Raw genomic sequence first — 24,397 nt, 5'->3', positions numbered from 1 at the left:
TTCACATTATAAAAAATTTCGCTTTAGGAAGATATGAGAACATTTATTTCTATAATTTTGTTTAAAACAAATACCTTGGGCTTAAACATGCTGAGTTATTTATACATAAAAAGGTTTTGTTTCTACAATTTTTGTTTAAAACAAAAACCTTCGGCTTAAACACACTGAGGTATTTATACATAAAAAGGTTTTGGTGCCCCATTCACAAAACATCATATAGTGCTATTAATTAAAGGCTACAAACCTTAACTCTCTATCTCCTCCGCTACACTCCCACCCCCTCTCAATCTGTCCTAACATGCCCCCTTCCTGTGTCTGCAACATGGAAACCTCCCCCTCGCCTTGCGTATACTCTCTCATTTACACACACTGAGAGCTCAGTCCTTGTTACATTGTCCCCATTCTTGATATGCGTTTTAGATGCATGAAGGGGTGCTGCCTCCTTTGCTTACATTGCCCGTCCTCCCCCTCCAACAACCATACACAACTTCTCAAACCCTCTCTCTCTCTCTCTCTCCCACACACAAACTTCCTTACGATACCTCTCTTCGTATAATGAAAGATTTCCAAAATTGCCACATGTCACTATAGGGTTGGTTACATTTGTCAAACACGAGATCCTATTCTTCATACGGGTAAGGAGCTGATTAGTAGTATCTCGAGGAAGAGATTTGGTGAAGAGATTAGCAATGTTGTCAATAAAATATTAATTGCTTGAATTACCACATGTCACATAGACCTAATACCAAAAAAAAGGTATGCTTTGATTTCATGCTAAGAATAAATTGAAGCAAACATTAAGAAGCATGGCATATTCCACGATAATATATTCACAAGGCACAAGCAAGGAAGCATACAAAATATCCATCAACCATATCCTAGGCAACTGAATGTGTTTTTCTAATGTTTAATTTATCATCGTCCACTTCATCTTCACCTGGATAAGAAGTGCTGCATGAGTCGAGTACACTGGGCGTCATAGCTATGGCAAGCGTCAAGCTCCTGCTACCATCGTCTCATGGTCTCTTCCAGTCCTCGCCAGTGTCGTCCACACCCTTCTTTTGTGACAGGTTGCACCGTCATCTTTCTCTTCCTAGCGCGCCTCTGCGCCTGCAGTCGCTGGTGCAGACGCTTGATTCTGCGTCCGCGGTGAGGTTTTCCAGCGATGGCGATGAAATTCTAACTTTTGGCGATGAATTCACAACATCAGACGATGAGGACGAAGGCGAAGACGAAGAAGAGGGCGATGGCTCTACTTCTTCTGTTTCTGTTCCTGCAGCAGGTGCTGTGGAGGATCTGGAAGGGGTTCTGTCCAAATACATTTGGTCCGAACCCCGCAAAACGGCCGCGCAGCTCTCCAGACAGGATCGCCTGGCTCTCGTGGACTCCATTGTCGGCACCGAGAAGAACCTTCTCAACGCTCTCGACGGGTATCCTTCTTCTCTGCTACTTCTAGGGTTTCTTTTCTCCTTCCGTGGCGCTTTTGAAGATGCTTTTTTTTTTCCCCGAATGTGTCGATGGTGCATTAAGCAAAAATAGAAGCCATAGATGAAGAGATGGAGTAGGGAAAGGCTTGCGAAGGCCATTTCCTTGGAGTACACACTCATCTTGATATGGCTCTGTTATCACATGGTTTACGGCACACGAGCTTCAGATTGACCAGCTCCCTCCTCACCAGCATGACCCAGACTCAGGCTTTCCCATGTGGACCGTAACTGGGTGCTCCGATATGATTTTCTTCATGCACACATTAGGGACACTTGGATTACCCTGGCGCGGCCCTTGCCCATCAAGATGCAGTATTATCGGGGTCATCTCCTTAGGTTCACTGAGGATGGGTTCATACAGAGACTACGCTACATGGATATCTTTATGTCTCATGCCATGAGGATTGCCATTGGTCAGCTCCGAGTTTCATTCCATACCCTAGATATCGAGGCCGGCAGAGCAGCGTGAGGATACCCAGCAGGGAGGACAGGATTTGCAGATTATGCGGTAGAGAGGTGGAGTCCGAGGAGCATTATGTATGCCGATGCTAAGTTTACTATGAGTTCAGAGGGAGGTACCATTGCCTTTTCAGAGAGGGGTTCGGTCCTAGTAGCTATATCATGGATTATCCAGACTGTAGGCATATGCTCACTTATGGTAGTGCTATGTGTGAACAGGGCTTAACCAAGGGCACTTTTTTCCCATGTGGTTTTTCCCCTTGGATATCAAGTGTGAAAGGACACTCTACATATAATATTTTGTACTTCTATATTATATGGATGTGACATACATGCAAGGGTTGACTTGCATTTTGTGGCTACCACACTTTTGGCTCTCTCTCTCTCTCTCTCTCTCTCACACATTTCTGTGTGAGCTTCTCCATCCTGCAGCTAACCCTAATGTGCAGGTTTGTGTGTGTGTGTGTGAGTCCAACACCAACAATTGGTATCAGGGCACTGGAGGTTCTCAGATTCTGGAAATTCTGTCTCTGCAGCTTCCTGCGAATTTTCGTCTCCTGTGGAATTCCGTCGAACAGATCCGTCGCCGGAACTAGTCCGTCCGTTGGTAGTTTCCGTCCGGCAGCTTGTTCCGTCCGCCTCTGCTCCGCCAGGCTTGGCCGCCATAGCCGCCCAAAGCCGGCGGCACTACTGCGCAGAGGATCGTCGCTGCTCAGCTCGCAAGCGGCGCCTCCCATCCAGCCGGCAACGTTACTGGCCAGCGAACCGCCTCCGCTGGCGGCTGGGCCCTGTTCGCGCCGTCCGTCACGGCCTGCTCCTGTCGTCCGCCGTGCCCCGCGTCGTTGGCCACCACTGTACCTGCACGCGTCTCCGTTCACAGCCCGTCGTCGGCGCTTGTAGATCCGTTCACAGCCCGTCGCCGGCCACTAGCGTACCTGCACGCCGCCCCGTTTGTGGCCACCGACGCCGCCCGTTGGCTGTGTCGGCTCCTATAGTTCAGTCGTGCCGCTAGCCGACTCCAGTTCAGTCCAGTTGCTAGCCGACTCTGAACTGCCCGTTTGACACCGTCCGGCCTCCAGTTTGGTCCCGCCGTCTATACGTGCCGACTTTGAACTGCCCGTCTGACACCGTCCGGCCTCCAGTTCGGTCCCGTCGTCTATACGTGTTGAGTACTTGCGTCGGCCAGCTCGTGAGTGTCCTCTGCACGCCTGTACTTGCTCCACGTTCATGTACTGCCAGCTCGCGTGTGCCCTCTCCATGTCCGTGCACTGTCCGACTGACGCCTGTAATACTCGATTGTGCCTGTCCCCGTCTATACCATTCGTACTGTCCTTGCCTGCGGGTACTTTGATTTCAAAAAAAAATAAAAATAAAAAATTTGCAGCCATTTCAGGGCAGGTCAGTTTCAGAAATTTCTAGGGGTTTGCCAAAAATTCCCCTTTGCCAAAAATAAAAAATAAAAAAATTACAGGTGGTGCCATTCATGCCGTTTGGGTTGGAATTTGGGGGTTTTCCAAATTGAGGTCAAAATCAGCAAATTGAGTCTGTTTCAGCTGCAGAGATTGGGGCTTTTATAAAAATTGGTCAATTAACTGCACATTGAAGCGATTGGAGTGCATAAAAACTGGGGCTTTTCAGATTGGAGTATGTAATTGGGCATTACAGCTGTGATTTGTTGCATATGTATACACATTGTGTGCAATTGGACAATTTGGTGCAGGTTTACACTTGCTTCAGTTTGCAGATAAACATTTACATAGGACATTTGGTTGCTTGGCAGTGCACATTGGTGCTTGGTTTGCTTGCAGGTATATTTTGTTGACATGGCTCAAAATGCTATAGATGTATTTGGTGTGCTCACCCAGGAGGACAAGTTGGATGGATCTAACTACTCCCTCTGGAGTTTCATGATCCGTAATTTGCTGGTTGCCAAAGGGCTTTGGGGCATCATGTGTGGTGATGACACACGCCCACTTACCATACAGCCAGCCACGCCTCAAAGGAGAGGTGCTCAAAGAGCTCCTGAGGTAGAACTTGCTTCCACACGAGAGCAGAAGAGATGGGACTCTAGGGATGCACAGGCCATGTCATTGATAGCCCTTTCAGTGAAAAGGACTATTATTCCGCACATTCGTTCTTGCAAGACATTGAAGCTTGCATTGGACACATTGGAAGCAATGTATCAGGTATGCAACGAGGCAAGAGTTGCCTACTTGAAGAGGCAATTGGATCTTCTTTCTATGGATGAGGGTGACTCCATGGCAGATCATCTCACCAAAGTGAAAGATTTGCAAGAACAATTGCTCAACATCGATGAGGTTATCCCAGACAGATAGCTGGTCATCAACACTCTTCATTCTTTACCACCTTCCTACTTGGGCTTTCACACCTCTCTCAACCTCTCTATGAGAGGAGGTGGTGATCCTGTCACTTTTGAAGAGCTAGTGGGTTTACTCTTGCAGGAAGAGCAAACAAGAGCAAACTTATCGAGCAACCATGGTGGAGACAAGGCATTTACAGCCAAGGATAAGGGTAAAGCAAAGAGCTTTGAGCATGGGGGACAACAGTCTAGCAAGGTTGGTCATGGACAGCCCTCTTCTGGTGGTGAAAAGTCTGACAAAGGGGATGCAAACAAGCCCAAAAAGAAGGGCAAATGTCACTATTGCCATAAGCCTAGACACTACATCAGTGAATGTAGGAAGCGCATTGCAAAAGAGAAAAGGAAAGAAGCAAGCAATGCAGTAGTAGACTCTTTTGATGACGAAGCACAGCAATCAGCTAATGTAATTCAGGAAGAGTACACTTTTTTGGTCACATGCACTAGTGACACACCAAGTGCTTTAGATAATGATATGTCTTGCATTGCATCTGATAGACAGGATGTATCATGGTATTTTGATAGTGGTACTTCGAGCCACATCACTTCATGCAAAGATGTATTTCAGCACTTGGTTTATGCTTCAAATGGCCGCACTGCATCATGTGCAGATCATACCACATATCCAGTAAAGGGAATTGGCAATGTCATACTTATTGCAGCCAATGGTGCCAATATATGTATGAAAAATGTATTGTATGTTCTAGGCATAAAGAAAAATCTGCTCTCCGTCTCAGCCATAAACGACCAAGGTTTAAAGGTTGAATTTGAAGATGGGAAGTGTTTGGTAAAAGACCCATCAAAGGGTTATGAAATAGTCACTTTTGGAACACGATACAAAGGCTTGTATAAGCTGGACAGCTATGACAAGCGTACTTATGATGCAAATACAGTGGCTGCCCACACTCCTGCTATGCATGATGCAGAACTATGGCATGCTCATTTTGGGCATGTAAATTTTTGGAGTTTGATGCTTTTGCAGAAGCATCATATGGTTGATAATATGCCACCTCTTGAGTCTCCACCAAGACATGTATGTGAGGGGTGTATTTTGGGAAAGATGCAACGAAAACCATTCCCCAAAGATGGAGCTGTTAGAGCTGAAAGTAAATTACAGCTCATACATAGTGATGTATGTGGTCCAATGCGGACACCATCCATAGGGGGGCATCTTTACTTCGTCACATTCATTGATGACTACTCCAGGTTTGCTTGGGTTTACTCTTTGAAAGCGAAAGCAGAGGTGTTTGCATGCTTTCGACACTTTGCAGCAATGGCTGAAAATATGTGTGGATGTAAAGTCCAAACACTCCGCTCAGATAGAGGTGGAGAATACATGTCAAATGCATTCAAGGATTATATGCTTCAAAAGGGCATCAAACACCAATGTACTGTGCCTTATACACCGCAGCAGAATAGTGTAGCTGAAAGGAAAAATAGATCTCTCATGGAGATGGCAAGATGCACGGTGAAAGCACAAAAGTTGCCTCACAATTTTTGGATGGAAGCTATAATGTGTGCAACTCATGTGTTGAACAGGTGTCCAACAAAAGCTTTGAAAACCATAACACCACGTGTGCTAGAACAACTCTGAACAAAGCTAGATGACAAAGCAATGAAATGCATTTTTGTGGGCTACAGCAATGAGAGCAAGGGATACCGTCTTTATAATCCAACAACACGAAGGATTTTTGTCAGTAGAGAAGTGGTATTTGCTGAAAATTCAGAACAGCCCATGTACAGCTTGTATAAAAGTAATGATACAGGCATACATGACATGTTTGATGGACTATTACCCATTGCAATTAGGGGGGATTCAGATCAGCCAGCCCCTACACAAGAAAATCCTCATGTAGAACATGTAAAACAGCCAGCCATTCAACCCCCTTCTATGGAAGAAGTGGAAGATCTTGTCAGGGAAGAGCAAACAGCCATAGACACAGCCAAGTCAGTGCCAAGATGGTTGCTGAAAACTTTGCAAGAAAGCAAACTTGCAGCTCCACTCACAGGTAGAACAAGGGCTAGTTCCAGCCATGCATTGAATATACATCGTGGGGAGTCTGCATTAGCCATGGATGGTCTCTTTGATTCAGAAGAGCCTTCTTCTTATGAAGAAGCACATGAGAATGAGCATTGGGTGCAAGCTATGCAAGCTGAAATCTCTTCTATCATGAAGAACAATACTTGGGATCTTGTGGAATTGCCTAAAGGCAAGCATGTCATTGGAACAAAGTGGGTGTACAAAGTCAAAAGGAAGTCTGATGGTACTATTGACAGGTACAAAGCAAGACTTGTGGCTAAAGGCTATTCCTAGAAAAAGGGAATAGATTATGAGGAGACTTTTGCTCCTACTTCGAGAATGACCACAATAAGATCAGTGATTGCATTGGCTGCACATAAAGGATGGAAAGTGCATCAATTGGACATCAAAACTGCATTCTTAAATGGGGATTTACAGGAGGAAGTATATGTAAAGCATGATATTGGAGAGCCTTTTGAGGCCGGCATTTACAGAGCGAGGCAGTGGGATGTCTCATTTACTTGTGTAACACGAGGCCAGACATATCTTTTGGGGTGTCTTTGTTGAGCAAATTTATGCACAGCCCAGGCACAAAGCATTGGCAAGCAGTCAAGTGCATTTTTCGTTATCTTCAGTGTACCCTGGATCTTGGTTTGTTCTATCCCAGGGGGGGCAGCTTGCAACTTTATGCATTCAGTGATTCAGACTGGGCTGGTGATTATGATACCAGGCAATCCACCAGTGGGAATTGTTTTTTTCTTGGCAGTTCATGCATATCTTGGTTGAGTAAAAAGCAACCCACTGTTGCCACATCTACTTGTGAGGCTGAGTAGAAGTAGTCTTCACAGCTACAATAGATTGTGTATGGTTGAGGAGATTATTGGTTGATCCTCGTGAGTGTCAGCAGACACCCACCACCATTCTACACTTTTGTCTCTCTCTCTCTCTCTCTCTCTCTCTCGCATTTCTGTGTGAGCTTCTCCATCCTGCACCTAACCCTAATGTGCAGGTTTGTGTGTGTGAGTGTGTGAGTCCAACACCAACACAGACTAGAGATTCCTGGGCTTGTTTTTGCTGGAGGCACAACGACACAGAGAGATCCTCCTCAGAGCACAGACCTTACGAGCTAGTTCAGTCCAGCTCAGGATCACCAACTTCTTCCAGCCCTAGCATGCTATGCCTACTCCACCAGTAGATCTAGTACTTGATCAGACCAGGACGGTATCCAGGAGCATAGGGGTCACTCTACCACGAGTCACAATGCTCTGAGCTGCGAGACAAGCTGCCCCCCCTGGACTACGACCAGCACCAGTCCACATCACCGACGCATGATGGAGGCCTCTTCTTCTCAGTCTCTTCACTATTTCAGATCTTGTGGCCACCCTTTCCTGCCCGATGATGGATCTCCTCCATGGACCCCTCCCCTCCATAGATTTGGGATAGAGTGCATTATGATCATTCTTCTATACTTCATAGCATGCTCCCCCGTTTGTTTTGTGCATTTACCTAGCACTTAGCTTCAGTTACTAGGTTTCCAGTTTTAGTTTCAGTTTCAGTTTTGTTTCAGTTTTCCATAACGATGATATTCCATGCTTGTACCTTTTGTAAGACGAAAATATAACTTTCTTTCTTTCTTTCTTTCTGGCTGCAGAGTTCGGTACAAGCTGGCTCCCTCAGATTTCAGTAGCATCCTACAACGGCTTATTCATCTAAAGAAATGGGACAAAGTCGGCCTGGTATAATATTTCTAACTTTGAAATTGCACAGCTTCAAGCACACGAAGTGTGTTTGATCAAGTATAAGAAGGATTTCAAATTGCATGGACATTTAAGCGTGTTACTGAGAAGCATTCATTACTAGTATAGCACATATGAAACACGCATGAGATTGTTAGTTTGATCTTGACTGAACTGAGGGTTCAAAGCTTGTGAGCTTTGAGTAGATTTTCATTCGTTGTCTTCTCTTTGAACTTCTTGTGGAGGGCCAGGGGGGTAGCACAGTGCTATGAGGACATCTGGTAGCTGCCTATGCATTTGAATCCACATATGTCTGTCACGTGTATCTTTTGGAATACTGGTAACATTTTACTCAAATGTGAGCTCTATAGCTTGGCCACTCCTCCTGACCCCTTGTAACATACATCTCATTTCTGTCTGCCAAATCCCAAGCATAGCCCAATTTATGGGGTAAATCTGTTTTTGATTTCTGATGAATCTGTGTCAAAGGCAACATCGTGGCCCTTAAAATTCTTAGTAAAATTGCCCGGATCAGACCGCATTGGCATTTTTGGTCCCACGGCCATTCTGTTATGTAGCTCGTGGCTTCATATGCATTTGAACCCACATATATTTGGCATGTGCATCTCTTGGAATACTGGTAACATCTTGCTCTAAAGTGAGTTGCATGGCTTGGCCACTCCTCCCATTTCCTTGACCCCTCGTGGAATACATGTTTCATTTCTGTTTTTGGGCTCTGATAAGTCTGTGTTTAAAAGAAAGTGTTGCAACCTGAGTGAAATATTCTGCTGTGGACCACTTGTGTCATATTGTGATATGGAGACGGTCTTTTGGTCCCACGGGCAACATACCCCTACTTTGCCTATTTTCTTGTTTCTTTGTGTGTGTCTGTGTGTGAGAGAGAGTGAAAGAAAGAAAGAAAGAAAGTTCTATTAACGTCTTCAAAAGGCCAAAATGACCTATGAGACCAAAAGGTTACATCATATCCATGAGGTACATAATCCTGGGTACAAAATAGTAATAAAGAAAGATAACATAAATCTAGAACTTTAAAATCTGATCTAGGTACATGAGCAGAGAGCTCTCATATCACCCTAATACATCCCTCATGGGCCGCTGTGACATGGTGCTCAAGGTGGTAAAACTGAGCTGGCACGAGAAGGTCATGCGATGATGGGAGATCTCAGATGATGTCCCGGATCTTCCTGTGGTGGCGCGGCCGTGGGCGAGGGCCATGGGGTTTGGGGTCTGGGAGATGATGGCCCGGATCTTCCTGTGGTGGCGTGGCCGTGGGCGAGGGCCGTGAGAGAGAGAGAGAGAGAGAAAGATATCTTAAGCGTCTACTAAAGACCCAATGGGCCTATGAGACCAAAGTGATACAATAATGTCCATGGCATATCTCATCATGGAATGGAAAATAAGAGAGAGAGAGAGAGAGAGAGAGAGAGAGAGAGAGAGAGAATGTTATTAACGTCTATGGAAGACCCAAAGGGTCTATGAGATCAAAAAGCTATTACATGTGATTCATGAGTAAAGACAACATGAAAAAAGTAAAATTGATACATGAGAAAGAAAAGAAGAAAGGTATATTAAGCGTCTACTAAAGACCCGAGGGCCTATGAGACCAAAGTGATACAGTAATGGCATATCTCAGCATAAGTTACAAGTACGCGCCTCCTTTTGTCCACTTGTCCAAGCCCAAAATAATAATATGTTTAGCCCATCATTGATGATATGTGAACACAGTGCACACCGACTTATAAACATTATAAGTCACTTTGATGAATAAAATCCCATGCTGCGCATGCTGTAGGGCCATCTTTTAGGCCAAACCATGCCAATAAAATGCTCTAGCTTTCTTTTGTGGAAAATCCCCGTTCACACCTTGGTTCCGCTCAGTGTGTGAAACACTGGTCAAGACTAGTGAAGGAAACAAATGGTGACAAGGGAGGTCTTCCTACTCGGGGACTTCAACGCTATGACAAGGAGTTGCCACGCCCAATTACTTGATCTAGTCAACCCTATATGACTACAGGAGCAAGACATCACTGATACGAGGTTATAGAGATCATCACAGGACTGTGAGGAGGTCATGGTGTATGGGAGACATTTCCTAGAGTTGGGAGCTGCACATGGTCTTCTTATCTATGATGGAACGACCCAATAGCCCTCTTCCGATGCCCTCACCTGCTGCACTTACTCCGGAGTCCGGAAATACCAACACCGTGGACTACTTAATGGGATCTCCGACTTTGGCACATCTTCTCCACTTCTCCATACTGCCACCCCCCTTTGAAGCCATCACCCCCAACTTCGGCACGTCTTCTCATGTTCTTCTCCATCTTGCCAGCCCCCTTTGAAGCCATGCCTACCTCTCTCTCTCTTACCAGCACCATCCCCCTACCATCAACCCCCCATCTCACATTACACCCAGGTCCATTTTGATCACAAGCTTGACCCTGTTTACTCCAACCACATCTACCGCCACCTCCAAGATGTGGATCTACGAGTCCTCACATCACAACTCACTAGCATTCTCCAAACATCTCCTACCACTTCTTTCATCTACATGGGGCGATCTACTACCAAGCCACCTTGTGGTTCTTTGCCCAAGAACTGTTGGTATGATGACGAATGCTGAGCCACATGCTCCCAACTTAAGCATGAGGTACGCATTTGGAAAATCACGAAGCGCCAAGCGCAACAAATTTCTCAACGCATAAGCCAAAGCAAGAAACGGGAGTTCTACGCGTGGAAAGAGGATGAATTATACCCACTCTTCTTGAGGCCGAGTTGCAAAGAGCCACCTCTGCCCCCACCTCCAAATCCCCGCCCCACCATCTCCACCTTCTTCACAAAGGATATGGTCCTACCATCTGTAGACTATGTAATGGGCTGGCCAAGGATTACGAGGGACTCATTGCCGAGTATGTCTCACATGCCGATGATATGCTGGCATCCCCACTAGCCTACATGCTCAATAGAGCTCTTTGTGAAGGATTTCCACCCTCTTGGTCCACTAACACCATCACCTCCATCCTCAAAGCTATAGATCCACTTGATCCTACTAACTACAGGACGTTCATGATTGGCCACACATTGGCCAAATTCTATGGATCAGTGCTAGTGGCGGAGCTCAGCTCATTTGCAGAGACACAGGGATGTAGAGCCTCAAGACAGGCAGGCCTTTGGAGGAGCTACACGAACCTTGACCACAGCTTCACCAATGTGCCATCATCGAGGGCAAAGCACGACATCAAAGGATTTATTGCTGCTTTGTGGATTCCAGCAAAGTTTTTGATATTTTACCACGAGCCCGTTGCCTACACTGTCTACAAGAGATAGGAGTCCCATCTGAAACGGTTTGGAGCATCATGGCCCTCCAAGAGTCCGTCATAGGACGAGTTAGCTCTCGAAGAGGTATGTCACAAGAGATTTCCAACACTATTTGGTGTCTACATTGATGATCTCGAGCTTCTTTGATAGATTAGGTGGGGCAAGCATACTCATCCCCTTACTACTCTATGCAGATGACATTGTCGTCCTTTCATATTCAGTTGAGGGCCTTTAGAGACATTTGGATGCCTTATAGGATTTTTGCACTCAACAGGACCTCACAATTAACCTTGGTAAAAGCAAGGTAAAGGTCCTCAATACATCCTGCCCCGTCACATCGAGATTGAGTTTCACATATAGAGGGGATCTTGTGGAGATTGTCACATCCTATGTCTACCTTGGTGTTGAAAAGATGCAGGGGAGAAGAGAGCTTGAGCTCTTGCAAGCACACACGCACTCACAGAACCCTAAAAGAGAACACACAAGGTGAGAGGCTGAAAATCTTCTTCTTCTACACACAACACTCAACACACCATATACAAAGATAAGAGTACACACAATATGAAAAGGTACTCAACCAAATACATACTAGGGTTCTCTATAGTGTGAACCCAACTAAATGAGCAGGCGCTATAACTATGCCAGTCTCTAGAATGGCTGTCACACAACCTGTCATCCCACTGGCCGCATATCACCCATGATCTCACCAACCATGCCAGTGGTGTAAGTGTGGGGCCTATCCCCCAGGCGGGTCATCAGTGTCCACCGCTTCACTAGATGAGCTCGATATCTCAGCACTCCCCCTCAAGCTCAACTCCATCTCATGTATACCAAGTGAAGCCCTGAATCTGCGGAGCTTCTCTGTACCCAATGCTTTGGTGAAGATGTCAGCGACGTGATCCTGTGTGTTGACATAAACAAGGTCAACGTCTCCTGCCAAAACCTTCTCTCTGACAAAATGGTAGTGGACCTCTATATGCTTCGTGCGAGAATGAAAAACTGGGATCCTTACTGCTAATGTTGTCACAGAAAATGACAACTTGTCTATCCACTGATAGACCCAAATCTGCAAGTAGCTTTCTCAACCAAGCTACCTCACATGCTGCCATAGCAACACCTCTGTACTGGATAGAGTAACCGTAGGCTGCTTCTTGCTGCTCCAAGTCACAGCAGCACTCCCCAAAGAAAACATGAAGCCACTAGTAGATCTTCTATCTGAGATACTACCAGCCCTATCAGCATCTGTGTACCCATGTACATATATCTCTGTCCCAGTTTCATAAAATAGTCCACAATGCAAAGTAGACCTCACATACCTCAGTATGCATCTCAATGCATCTAAATGTGGCTTCCGAGGAACTTGCGTAAACTGACTCACCAACCCAACAGCATAGCTCAAATCTGGCCTGGTGATCATCAAGTAGATCAAGCTTCTTACTATGCGCCTATACATAGTAGGATCCTCCAAAATCTCTCTTGAATCTGCACTCAACTTGGCAATGTCTCTGCAGTAATCCAATACCATGTGGTGACCTAATCACCTCAATGCCCAAGAAATATGTGAGCAATAGCACTCTATGAATCTGAGTAGATGAGTGTCGGAGTAGATGAACATCCAAGGTGATTCAGAATTTGCTGAAGCCAAAGTTGTATCCCTTTTGCTCAAGGGAATACCCAATAACCACACATTTTTCAGCTTTTGGATCCAGCTTAGTTCTCAGCTCATCTGGCACATGCACACAAGGTTGCATCCGTACGTACGTACGGATCGATCCGTACCGTACGGAACGTACTGTACGGATCCGTACGCGTACGGATCCATCCGTACGTTTATTTTTTAAAAAAACCCCTTTTTGACCTTCGCCGTGCGATTTTGGCCTTGTTTTGGAATTTCGCCTGTTTCGCTCAGCGCTCTGTTTCGCTCCGTCTCTGCACACTGTGCACAGGTAATTCACACGCTCTCTCGCTCATGGCCTTGGTCCCTCATGATGCATCTCGTATTGTACTCTCTCTCTCTCTCTCTCTCTCTCTCTCTCTCTCTCTCTCTCTGTGCCAATGTACTACTGTCTACATGATTAATCTCGTCTCTCTCTCACTCCCTCCCGAGTCCGGGGTCCCTCTCTCTCTCTCTCTCTCTCTCTCTCTCTCTCTCTCTCTCTCTTTCCTCCTTTGGAGTATGCTCTACGCTCTCCCTCTCTCTCTCTCTCTCTTTCTTCCTTTGGAGTATGTACTCTGCTCTAAGCTCTCTCTCTCTTTGTTTGTGTCACAGAGCTTCCAGGATCCAGTATGCCGAAGCCATGCAACCCCTACTGGCAGGAGCACACGAATGTCATCCGTGTTATTAATACGCCGACCCAAGCTGGTTCTGGCACGCGTAGATGGCAGTGCAAGTATTGCAACTTCGAGCTCACGAGCACAATTTCTCGTGTCGTGATACACTTGACAGGTATTGGCACCACCGGCAATTGTGGTGGGTGCAAGCAGGTGCAGCAGGATATCAGAGACAAGCTCATTGCTGAGAATTCATCAACAGCAAAGGGTTCAAAGAAGGTAAGGGGCAGCCAGCACACTCAAGATGCACTTCATGATGCGCTTGTGGGGGAGATGGGTGATTCTTCCACACAGGATAGCCAGTCTACAGGGGGCAGAAAGAGGGCCCGTGTCATGCAGGAGGGTGATGAGGATGATGATGCACATGTGCTGAGACAGAGTACTTTGCCTTCACGTGTGTCATCTCTTTCGTGGGTGAAAGAGAGACAAAAAGTCGCTGAGATGGAGATTGCAAGCACTCTTGTGGAGTGCAACATCTCCTTCAATGTACTGAGGACTGATCAATGGAAGAGAATGGTGAGGGCCATAGTAGAGGTTGGCCACACAGACTCGTGGTCCGGGGTGGAGTATAACAAAATGCGTACCACGATGCTTGAAGAGCAGAAAGCCTTGATAGACAAGGCATTGGTACCTGTCAAGGCAGGATGGCAGTCTTTTGGGTGCACCATCATATCTGATGGCTGGAGTGATATGCGTAGACGACACATTATCAATATTTTGGTGTCCTCATGTCTTGGCACATACTTCTTGCGGGCTGTGGATGCAGGAAAGGCAGGAGAATCCATCAGTGCTGAGTTTATTTATCACCACATCAGACAGGCAATTTTGGATGTTGGGCCAGAGAATGTGGTCCAAGTGGTGACAGACAATGCTTCAAATTGCAAGCATATGGGTGAATTGGTCGAGGCAGAGTTTCCTCGCATTGCTTGGACTCCTTGTGCTGCACATTGCTTGGACCTGCTGATGGAGGATATTGGAAAGTTGCCATGGGTGCAACCTAATGTTGCAGATGCCATGAAGATTACGACATTTTTCCGAAAAAAACATCAGGCTTTGGCCATCTTCAGGAGCCATAGTGCACTTGATATGGTGCGACCCTCGAAGACCAGGTTTTCTTATATGTTCTTGGTCTTGCAGAGGCTTTTTAGATTGCGGGACCCACTACTACAGACTGTGGTGGACCCGAAATGGAGGTTTATGCACCATGCACAGACAGAGGCCACTAGATACATTCAGTGGAAAGTGCTTGACGAGGCCTTTTGGACAGAGGTACAGAGCTTGACGGTGGCATTGCAGCCTATCCATGTCCTCCTCCGAATCACAGATATGGAGGGCTCTACTCTTGGACTGGTCTATCATCTCTTCATGGAGATGAAGCGCCATATTGCCACCTGCACGACATTGACGGAGTCTCAGTGAGTGTACACTTGGATATTGTTCTTGGTTGATTATATTAATATTAAATAATATGCACATTGCAACAATGAACAATATGTTTAAAGTTATATTATATAATGACTGTTGGAATGTTGGCTTGTCAATTTGTAGCCGTGGTGACATCCTGGCTATTGTAGAGCGGCGATGGACATTTATGAGCCGTCCCATTCATGGGATGGCTGCATTGCTTCATCCCTTCTACAAGAAGCCAGAGCTGTTTAGTGAGAGCACTCTGCTCACGCAGAAAGACCAGTACATCAACATAATGTACGACGAGGATGAGCAACTTGAGGTTGATGCAGAGATGGTGAGTTTTATGAACAATCTAGGACCATCCTTTGCTAGAGCGGTGGTTTTGAGAGAGGAGGCGACGAAATTTCCTCTCACGTGGTGGCAGAGCTATGGAAGACAAGGTCTTCCAAAGCTGACTCATCTTGCTCTCCGAATCCTCTCGCAGGTACTCTTGACTCTTTCACAATTGCATCCATCTTTAAAGTTTGATTCATTAAGGGTTTTGAGTCTTGACTCCGAAATCGTATCGTGATTCGTGATCGTAGGATTGTTCTGCTGGTGCTTGTGAGCGCAATTGGAGTGCCTACTCCTTGGTTCACACGAAGATCCGCAATCGACTTAGTACCGCTCAGCTGGAGCGATTAGTGTATTGCCGAGCTAACATGAAGCTCGTGCGAGATTATCATGCTTTGGGGGCACCCAAGCAGGTATATTTAAGTTTTAACTGTCGTACGTCTTTTGACACATTTCAATATAAGTCATTTCTTGTGGTTCTGACTTGTCGGATTTTGCTTTTCCACATGCAGATCCGACCCATGTGAAGATGGTGCCAACCTCTACTGAGGGCGACGTGGAGCAGCGTGTCAGAGACGAGCAGGCAGATATTATACGACTCCTTCATAGAGAGTTGGAGAGCATCGATCGTCGTGTCACAAGGTCACGCGCACGGGCTTTGGCGATACCTTTGCGTGAGGAGGCTGCAGATTCAGAGAGCGCTAGACAGAGGAGCATTCGTCGGGGGAAGCTGCCTGTTCGTACGCAGCGGACTCGGGCGAATGAGGCTGTCACTCTCATTCATACTCAGAGTGAGCCAGGAGATGATGATGTAGCACATGGATCTCATGATACATCTTTCACATCATCACATGTGCCCGTGATGGCAGAGCCTGAGTATGACGACGAGGGCAATGTCTTGACAGATGGGGACTTGCTCTCTTCTGGTGCATCGTCATCATCATCATCTGATGAGGAGTTTTGACTCTTAGATCATGTTTCATTGTGGAGTCTAGACTCTGGACTAGCCCTTATGGGCCTTTTGAGGACATTTCTATGATGTAGTGTTGCAGCTTGCTATGTAGTATGTGCATTGTATTCAGTTTGTTTTGAATCTTGATGCATTTGCAGCCTTTTGACATGGATGAGAGTCGAGACTTTTGTTGTGTGCACTATGAACACTGATTCATCAGTTTATATAGAGCTAACTTCTAAGAGTGGTGATTGGTGATTGAAGATTGATCTCTGTCATCTGATTGAAAAATGGTTTTGGTATCTGATGTTTGATTTCTGAAGTAACAATTTTTACAACATGCGGCAAGGGTTTTGTGATTACTAATCAAATGCGTATTAGCAAAGACCTTATTAGATTGTCTTGTAGGTCTCTCTCACAATTTAAAATGTATTTGGATCTTTTTATGTTTATTTTGATATGAAATGCCATATAGATTGATATTTTTTACAATGGTACGTATTTTTACGTACACAAATTTTATCTGTACGGAACAACGTACAAATACGTACCGTACATTACGTACACATCAACCTTGCATGCACATATGCAATGCATCCAAAGACGTTCAGATGAGACAAATCAGATTTTTTAGCCAGTAAACCTCTCCTCTGGAGTTACATCATGTATGGCTGCAGTTGGAGTCCTGTTCATGATGTAAACTGCTGTAGAAACAGTCTCAGTCCAATAGCTATGCGGCATATTCTTCTCTCCCATCAATGCTCGCGCAATCTCAGCAATGTGCCTGTTTTTCCGCTCAGCAACTCCATTTTGTTGCGGAGTGTATCTGCATGTAAACTGTCTCTGAATACCATTCTTCTGCAAAAATTCAGAGAACTCATTGGAGAAGTACTCTCTCCCTCCATCTGACCTTAGGCACTTTACATGTTTCCTTGTTTGCTTTTCAACCATAACTTTGAAATTTTGAAAATGAGTGAACACCTCACTCTTCTCCTTCATGAAGTATACCCACACTTTCCCTTGTGTGGTCTGTTGGGGTAAAGGCATTATGCCCACCCTTATAGTGTGGACAAGCCCATAAGTTATAGTACATAGTACACTTAGTACTTTTAATGTACTAAGTACACTATGTGTACTAGTGCAATATACATGTGTGATAAGGGGAGTCACACACTCATCTTGATGAGTTGACTTATCCCCACAACTCTCTCTCTCTCTCTCTCTCTCTCTCTCTCTCTCTCCCTTGTTTCTTTGTGTATGTCTCCCACATGAACTCTAACCCTAACTCTCCCATTCAACTGGTATCAGAGCCACGGTAGTATCCGTGTGTGTGTGGAGTCGTCTTCATCGCGAAAAAGAAGCTCGGCTATGGAGCCTTGAGCTTGGCACGAGCAGAGGAGATTGCTTGGAGCTTTCTGGTGCTCAGCAAGGAGCACGTGCGTTGCAAGACAGTGAGAGGGAGTGGCAGCCTGTGCGTGTGAGCTTTGGAGACAGCGCTGGTCTAAAGGTAGTGTGCCCAAAACACGTGGTAGAGGGCGGCAGCAAAAAGCCGGCGAGCGAGGAGGAAAGGCAGCGGCGCCTCACCAGCACGCGCAAGGAGGCGTAGGCGTTTAGCAGCGCCGTCAGTCTCGCAGGCAGGAGGCGAGGGCAGTGCAGTATTTCCGCCCGGCTCAGCCATCACCAGCACACGCAGGGACCCCAAGCCGTGACAAAACGACACGTTTACGTGTCCACGTGGAGGTCCCGTCGCCCATTACCTTTCCTGCGTAGTCAATTTGATCCCCTCACAACCGCCTGCTGTGCTGTACGAAGAACTGGTCGCCTGGGTGGTGCCGTGTGCAGCACTGAATGTTCAGCCAGGCGCACAACAGCTGCCACGTTCTCTGCACGACTGTACCCGTCAGCTGCAAGTACAGTCGCCCAGCCCGTACAGTACCTGCAGGTGACCTAAATCTGTAGCGCAGCCAGCTCCCAGCCTGCACACCCGAATCCGTACCTGCACAGTGACAGAAGCATCATCTCCTTCACGTGTAAATACGACTCCCCCCTTTCCTGCAACAGAAATCAGAAATCAGAAATCAGAGGTATTTTGCTTCAATTTTGGAATTTGCATGTCCAATTATCAATTGAGCAGGTACATTCATCAATTGAGCAGGAACAGGTCGAAATTGCTCAGATTTTGAGCAAAATTGGCAACATTGGGTGACATTGGTCACATTCCTGGTCAATTTGCAGCAAATTGGATGTCAAAATTTGGGGCTTTTGATGTAATTGTGCAATTAAGCATTCATACATGCTGTATGATGTGAGAAATCGCACATTTGGGCAAAATTGCAAAAAATTGCGGTGCAAATCAAGGGGCTTTTGTGCCGATTGGATTGATTTGCATGCAGGCAATCGCATTTGATGCTTTGGGCAACGTGTTGATGCCTGTCAAGCACTCAATGTGCCTGTAAATCAAGGGGCTTTCATGTATTGGATGTATATGTGGCCAGGGGGAAGCACTGTGAAGACTCTGGATGCCTTCATGTGCGCTAATGTACCATGTATGATCAGCAATTGATCTTAAATCAAGGGGCTTTTCAAGATCGTATGCTTGTTGAGCTTGGCAAAGCAGCAGGCAAGACATTTATGCCTTGAATCCTCAGAAATCAGCTTGCAGTCAAGGGGCTTTTGCCCAATTTCTGTTCGGGACTGTGGTATGCAGTGTTCGGGACTGTAAAAGTCTGATTTTCACTCATTTGGACAGCCAGGAGAGCATTTATTGCTATTGTACCTGCTGGTACAGATTTGGTACAGCTTTGTACAAGTTTTGGCATGGCTGGACATTGATTTGAGTGACTAAAAGGTTCATTTTCAGCTGCTGTACTTGCCGGTACAAATTTGGTACATCATTGGTGAGCACTTGGTACTGTTGTACAGTACTTTGGAAGGGCAACAGAGCACATTTAAGGTGCTGTCCTAAATCTGCAGCAACCAGATTTTGCTGATTTCATCACATACAGTGAGAGAAAAGTTGCATTCGTGCTTCCGCAGTGGGAGATAAAGCTTGGGAGAACAACTGTGAGCACTTTGTGTGCTTTTGGTGCAGTGTTTGCACATTTTGCAGGGAGTCAGGCATTGACAGGTTGCATATTGCTATGGCAACCATAGGTGAGAGCTCTTCATTGCTTCACATCAAGAAGCTTGAAGGCTCACATAACTATGATATTTGGCAAACCCAGTGCTATAATGTGTTGCTCCAGAAAAAGCAGCACAAGCCTATCAAAGAAAGGGGTGTAATGCCCGCTTCTCTTACTGCTGAAGAGTGGGAAGATATGGATGAGCTGGCAAGATCTACTATCATGTTGTCTGTGTCAGACTCTTTACTTTTCAGCATTCGTGAAGAGAAGACAGCTTGGGGAATGTGGCAGAGATTGCAGGACTTGTATGCCCAGCAAAGTGCCTCAGGCAAAGTGTATTGGTTGAAGAAACTCATAGGTCTTCAGATGAAGGAAGGGGCGTCTATGACAGCCCATCTAAATGAGTTTAATGGCATTGTCAGCCAAGTTATAAATCAAAAGTTGGCAATGGACGATGAGTTCAAAGCCACTTTTCTCTTATGCACTTTGCCAGAGAGTTGGGACACATTCAGGATAGCCACTAGCAATTCGAATGCTATGCTGTCATATGCAGATGTTGAGGGTGCTCTTCTTCAAGAAGAGATGAACAGAAAGAATAATTCTGTTGGAAAGTCCAATGCAATGAATGCACGTGGGAGATCCTAGCAAAGGGGTAAAAGCCAAGAACGGGGAAGGAGCAAGTCTCGCTCCAAAAAGGATTTGGAATGCCATTATTGTGGCAAGAAGGGACACATCAAAAAGCAATGCTACAAATGGAAAAATGATCAAAAGGAAAAGGGAAAAGGCAAAGACAAAGACAAAGATGAAGCCAAAGATGTAAAGCCAAAAGGCAAAAGTGGAGTCAAGATTGAAGAAGTCAATGTGTCACATGCAGGTGACAGTGAGGATGAGGTCCTATTTACGTCTTCACTTGATGCCCATTCACTTCTTACAGGTGGTCATGATATGCACTCATGGATCATTGATTCAGGTGCCTCCTTTCATGTCACAGGTTGCAGAGACTTGTTTGTCAGGTATACTGCTGGCAATGAAGGAGTGGTTTATTTGGGTGATAACCATGCATGCAAGATTCTTGGCAGAGGTGATGTGAGGCTTGTGTTTTCAGATGGCTCACAGCTTATGCTCCATGATGTTAGGCATGTGCCTGAGATCAAGAAGAATCTGCTTTCTACTGGACAGCTTGATGATGCTGATTATGTTACCACATTTGGTTGTGGAAAGTGAAAGATTAGTAAGGGCTCACTGGTTGTTGCCAGAGGCTCTAAGGTGGACACTCTTTATTTCATGCATGGAGGTGTTTGTCACCATGCTAATGTAAATGCAACCGAGCTGCCGGAAATTTCTATGTGGCATAGCCGGTTGGGACACATGAGTGTCAAGGGAATGGAGCAATTGTCTCGTTTGGGTTACTTGCCTTATCTAAAGTTTTCAAGTTTTCAGTTTTGTGAGCATTGTATATATGGCAGGCAACTGCAGTGCCCCCACAAGAAAGCTCTTGGACAGAAAGATGCTCAGCTAGAGCTTGTGCATACAGATGTATGTGAGATGCCTCAGCTTTCTTTGGGAGGGGCAAAATATTTTGTGTCTTTTATAGATGATGCCACACGCAAGGTGTGGGTTTATCCTCTTCGTTTGAAGAGTGATACATTCGCAGTGTTTGAGAAGTTTGTTGCTCTTGTTGAGAACCAAATTGGCAAAACATTGAAGGCTTTGCGTTCCGACAATGGTGGAGAGTATATGTCCAAACAGTTTCAGGACTTTTGTGATGCTAAAGGCATCAAGAGGGAGCTCTCTACCCCTTATGATCCTCCACAAAACGGGACAGCAGAGAGGATGAACAGGACCATTCAGGAGAAGGTCCGTCTATGTTGTCACATGCTGCATTACCTCATGGTTTTTGGGCTGAAGCTGTTATGACAGCCGTTCACCTTATAAACAGGTCACCTAACACGAGGCTTGGTGGGAAAGTGCCAGAGGAAGTATGGACAGGGAAGCCTCCGTCATACAATCACTTGAAAGTGTTTGGTTGCGTTGCGTACGTGCACATACGCAGGGAAATGCGCACCAAACTTGATCCTAAGTCTCACAAATGCATATTCCTAGGATATGGTGACAGAGGTGAAATGGGGTATAGACTTTGGGATCCAGTGAATAGAAAGATTATACGCAGCAATGATGTCATTTTTGATGAAACATGCATGTATAAGGAGCCTGCAAGGCAACAGGAGCCTGGTAGAGTCATCTTTGATGATGATGGACATCATGGACAACAACCAAGGGCTGTAAATCAGCCATTACAGCAGCAAAACCAGCCCTTAAATGATGCTGAAAATGGTCCAAATGGACAGCCAGACATGGCAGAAGATATTCCTATGGATATACCACAGTTAGAGGAGATACCGGGCATGATATTTCAGCCTTATGGCATGGAACAGGAGCCACCAATAGGTGATATGCAGGCTGGACAGCAACCTGCAAATGATGGTCATTGGGTACGGAGGTCCACAAGACCCTCCAGAGCCCCTGACAGGTTTGTTCCAGGGGTTGACTACTTGATGCTCACTGACTGTGGGGAGCCCTCTTGTTATAAAGAGGCTTTACAGAGGACAGACAAGGCTCTTTGGGAGCGTGCCATGAAGTCAGAGATGGATTCTCTGCACAAAAATGGAACATGGAAGTTGGTGCATTTGCCTGCAGGCAAGAAGGTTTTGCCATGCAAGTGGGTTTACAGGCTCAAAGTTGCACCAGATGCAAAGCCAAGATACAAATCCAGGTTAGTGGCCAAGGGCTTCAAGCAGGAATATGGTGTGGACTTTGAGGAGATCTTCTCTCCAGTGGTCAAAATGACCACACTTAGAGCTGTGTTAGCTTTGGTTGCACATGATGATCCGGACTTGATTCAGATGGATGTGAAGACTGCTTTTCTTCACGGTGATCTCCATGAGGAGATATATATGCAACAGCCAGAGGGTTATGCAGTAAGTGGAAAGGAGAAGCTTGTATGCAAGCTGAAAAAGAGTCTTTATGGGCTCAAACAGGCACCAAGGGAATGGTATCATAAATTTGATACATTCATGAAATCACAGAAATTCAAGAGAAGTGACATAGATCACTGCTTGTACACCAAGAAAGCTTTGGATGGCAGTCTATTGATCCTCATCTTGTATGTTGACGATATGTTGATTGCCGGGAAATCTCGTAAGGAGATGGATACCTTGAAGCAGAGGCTGCATCAAACCTTTGATATAAAGGATTTGGGTGATGCAAATCACATCTTGGGTATGCGGATACTTCGGGACAGAAATCAGCATGTGTTGTATTTGTCTCAGAAGGAATACATTGGCAAAGTTTTGCAGAGGTTCAATATGGACGGGGGGAAGAAGACTAGTACTCCTTTGCCTCCGTATGTGAAACTCAGTGCTATGGACAGCCCACAGTCAGATAGAGACAGGGCTGATATGGCCAAGATTCCGTATGCTTCAGCTTGTGGCAGTCTCATGTATGCCATGGTTGCTACTAGGCCGGACATTGCATTTGCAGTGGGAGTGGTTTCTAGATACATGGCCAACCCTGGCAAGAAGCATTGGGAAGCAGTGAAAGGTGTCATGAGATACCTGAAGGGCACACAGGATATGTGCATTTGCTTTGGCAAACAGGATGCATTAGTGCATGGTTACACGGATTCGGATTATGCCGGTCATCCAGATAACCGGAAGTCTACTACCGGTTATGTGTTTACATTCAGAGGAGGTGCTGTGTCATGGATATCCAGGATGCAGAAGTGCACAGCCTTATCTACTACAGAGGCCGAGTATATTGCAGCCACAGAGGCTTGCAAGGAGGCATTATGGCTATCTCGGTTAGTGGTTGATTTGGGTTATACAGGGGATATTCCATTGTTGCATTGTGACAGTCAGAGTGCCATCCAGTTGGCAAAGAACCCTGTCTTTCATGCAAAGACGAAGCATGTGGATGTGAAGTATCACTTCATCAGAGAGGTGATAGAGAACAAGCAAATTCAGCTTGTTAAGATTCATACGGATGACAACCCGGCTGATCTGTTGACAAAGAGTTTGCCTCCGGAGCGGTTTGCTCATTGCAGACACTTGATGGGCATTGGATGAGGCCAGTTTCAGCCTTGATATGGCCTTGTATATTATCATGTATATGCTGATTTTTTCTTTTCCTTCATTTAAGGGCACTTTGCCTCTAAGTGGGAGGTTGTTGGGGTAAAGGCATTATGCCCACCCTTATAGTGTGTACAAGCCCATAAGTTATAGTACATAGTACACTTAGTACTTTTAATGTACTAAGTGCACTATGTGTACTAATGCAATATACATGTGTGATAGGGGAGTCACACACTCATCTTGATGAGTTGACTTATCCCCACAACTCTCTCTCTCTCTCAATCTTTATCTCCCTTCTGCCCCCGCTGCCCAGTTCGCCATTTACGCCCTTCTGCTGCCCCTTACGCCCTTCTGCTGCCCCCCGCCAGTTCGCATTTTCTGCCCAGTTCGCCTCTCTGCCCACATTTCGCCTCTCTGCCCCCGCTGCCCAGTTCGCCATTTTCGCCCTTCTGCCCCCGCTGCCCAGTTCGCCATTTACGCCCTTCTGCTGCCCCCCGCCAGTTCGCATTTTCTGCCCCTTACGCCCTTCTGCTGCCCCCCGCCAGTTCGCATTTTCTGCCCCTTACGCCTCTCTGCCCGCATTTCGCCTCTCTGCCCCCGCTGCCCAGTTCGCCATTTTCGCCCTTCTGCCCCCGCTGCCCAGGTCGCCATTTACGCCCTTCTGCTGCCCCCTTTCCCCACCCACCCTTGCTCAGGCCCCCAAG

At 46.0% G+C, this 24,397-nt stretch overlaps 2 protein-coding genes across 6 annotated transcripts in view; both read left to right on the top strand.

Moving 5' to 3' along the window:
- Positions 1-857: 857 nt before the first annotated feature.
- The window catches only part of LOC147605177 (uncharacterized), a 141,283-nt gene continuing 117,743 nt past the window's right edge, over positions 858-24,397 (top strand). For 3 of the 5 annotated variants that reach the window (XM_086794157.1, XM_086794156.1, XM_086794158.1), the window contains exons 1-2: positions 859-1,430; positions 7,995-8,079. In XM_086794157.1, coding sequence (XP_086650283.1) covers positions 985-1,430; positions 7,995-8,079 — 531 coding nt within the window. In that variant the 5' untranslated portion in view covers positions 859-984. Of the gene's footprint in view, positions 1,431-7,994; positions 8,080-24,397 lie in introns of all 5 variants that reach the window. The other 2 variants (XM_086794154.1, XM_086794155.1) reach the window with 2 other exon arrangements.
- LOC147605178 (uncharacterized) lies at positions 13,570-16,609 on the top strand. Its single transcript, XM_086794144.1, has 4 exons — positions 13,570-15,161; positions 15,295-15,640; positions 15,741-15,912; positions 16,002-16,609. The coding sequence occupies exons 1-4, from the start codon at positions 13,702-13,704 to the stop codon at positions 16,451-16,453; spliced, it is 2,430 nt and encodes an 809-aa protein (XP_086650270.1). The 5' UTR covers positions 13,570-13,701; the 3' UTR covers positions 16,454-16,609.

Source organism: Cibotium barometz, chromosome 60 (assembly GCF_041138505.1).
Source record: "Cibotium barometz isolate CiBa-2024 chromosome 60, ASM4113850v1, whole genome shotgun sequence".
In the NCBI taxonomy this organism is placed as follows: domain Eukaryota; kingdom Viridiplantae; phylum Streptophyta; class Polypodiopsida; order Cyatheales; family Cibotiaceae; genus Cibotium; species Cibotium barometz.
Note: the sequence above shows the minus strand (reverse complement) of the source record. Positions and strands in the feature narration are given on the sequence as shown.

Coding starts and splice junctions, on each gene's coding strand:
- LOC147605178 (XM_086794144.1), top strand. CDS start 13,702: ATGCCGAAGCCATGCAACCCCTACTGGCAGGAGCACACGAATGTCATC. Junction 15,162..15,294: donor ACGACATTGACGGAGTCTCA/GTGAGTGTACAC, acceptor GTCAATTTGTAG/CCGTGGTGACATCCTGGCTA. Junction 15,913..16,001: donor ACCCAAGCAGGTATATTTAA/GTTTTAACTGTC, acceptor TTCCACATGCAG/ATCCGACCCATGTGAAGATG.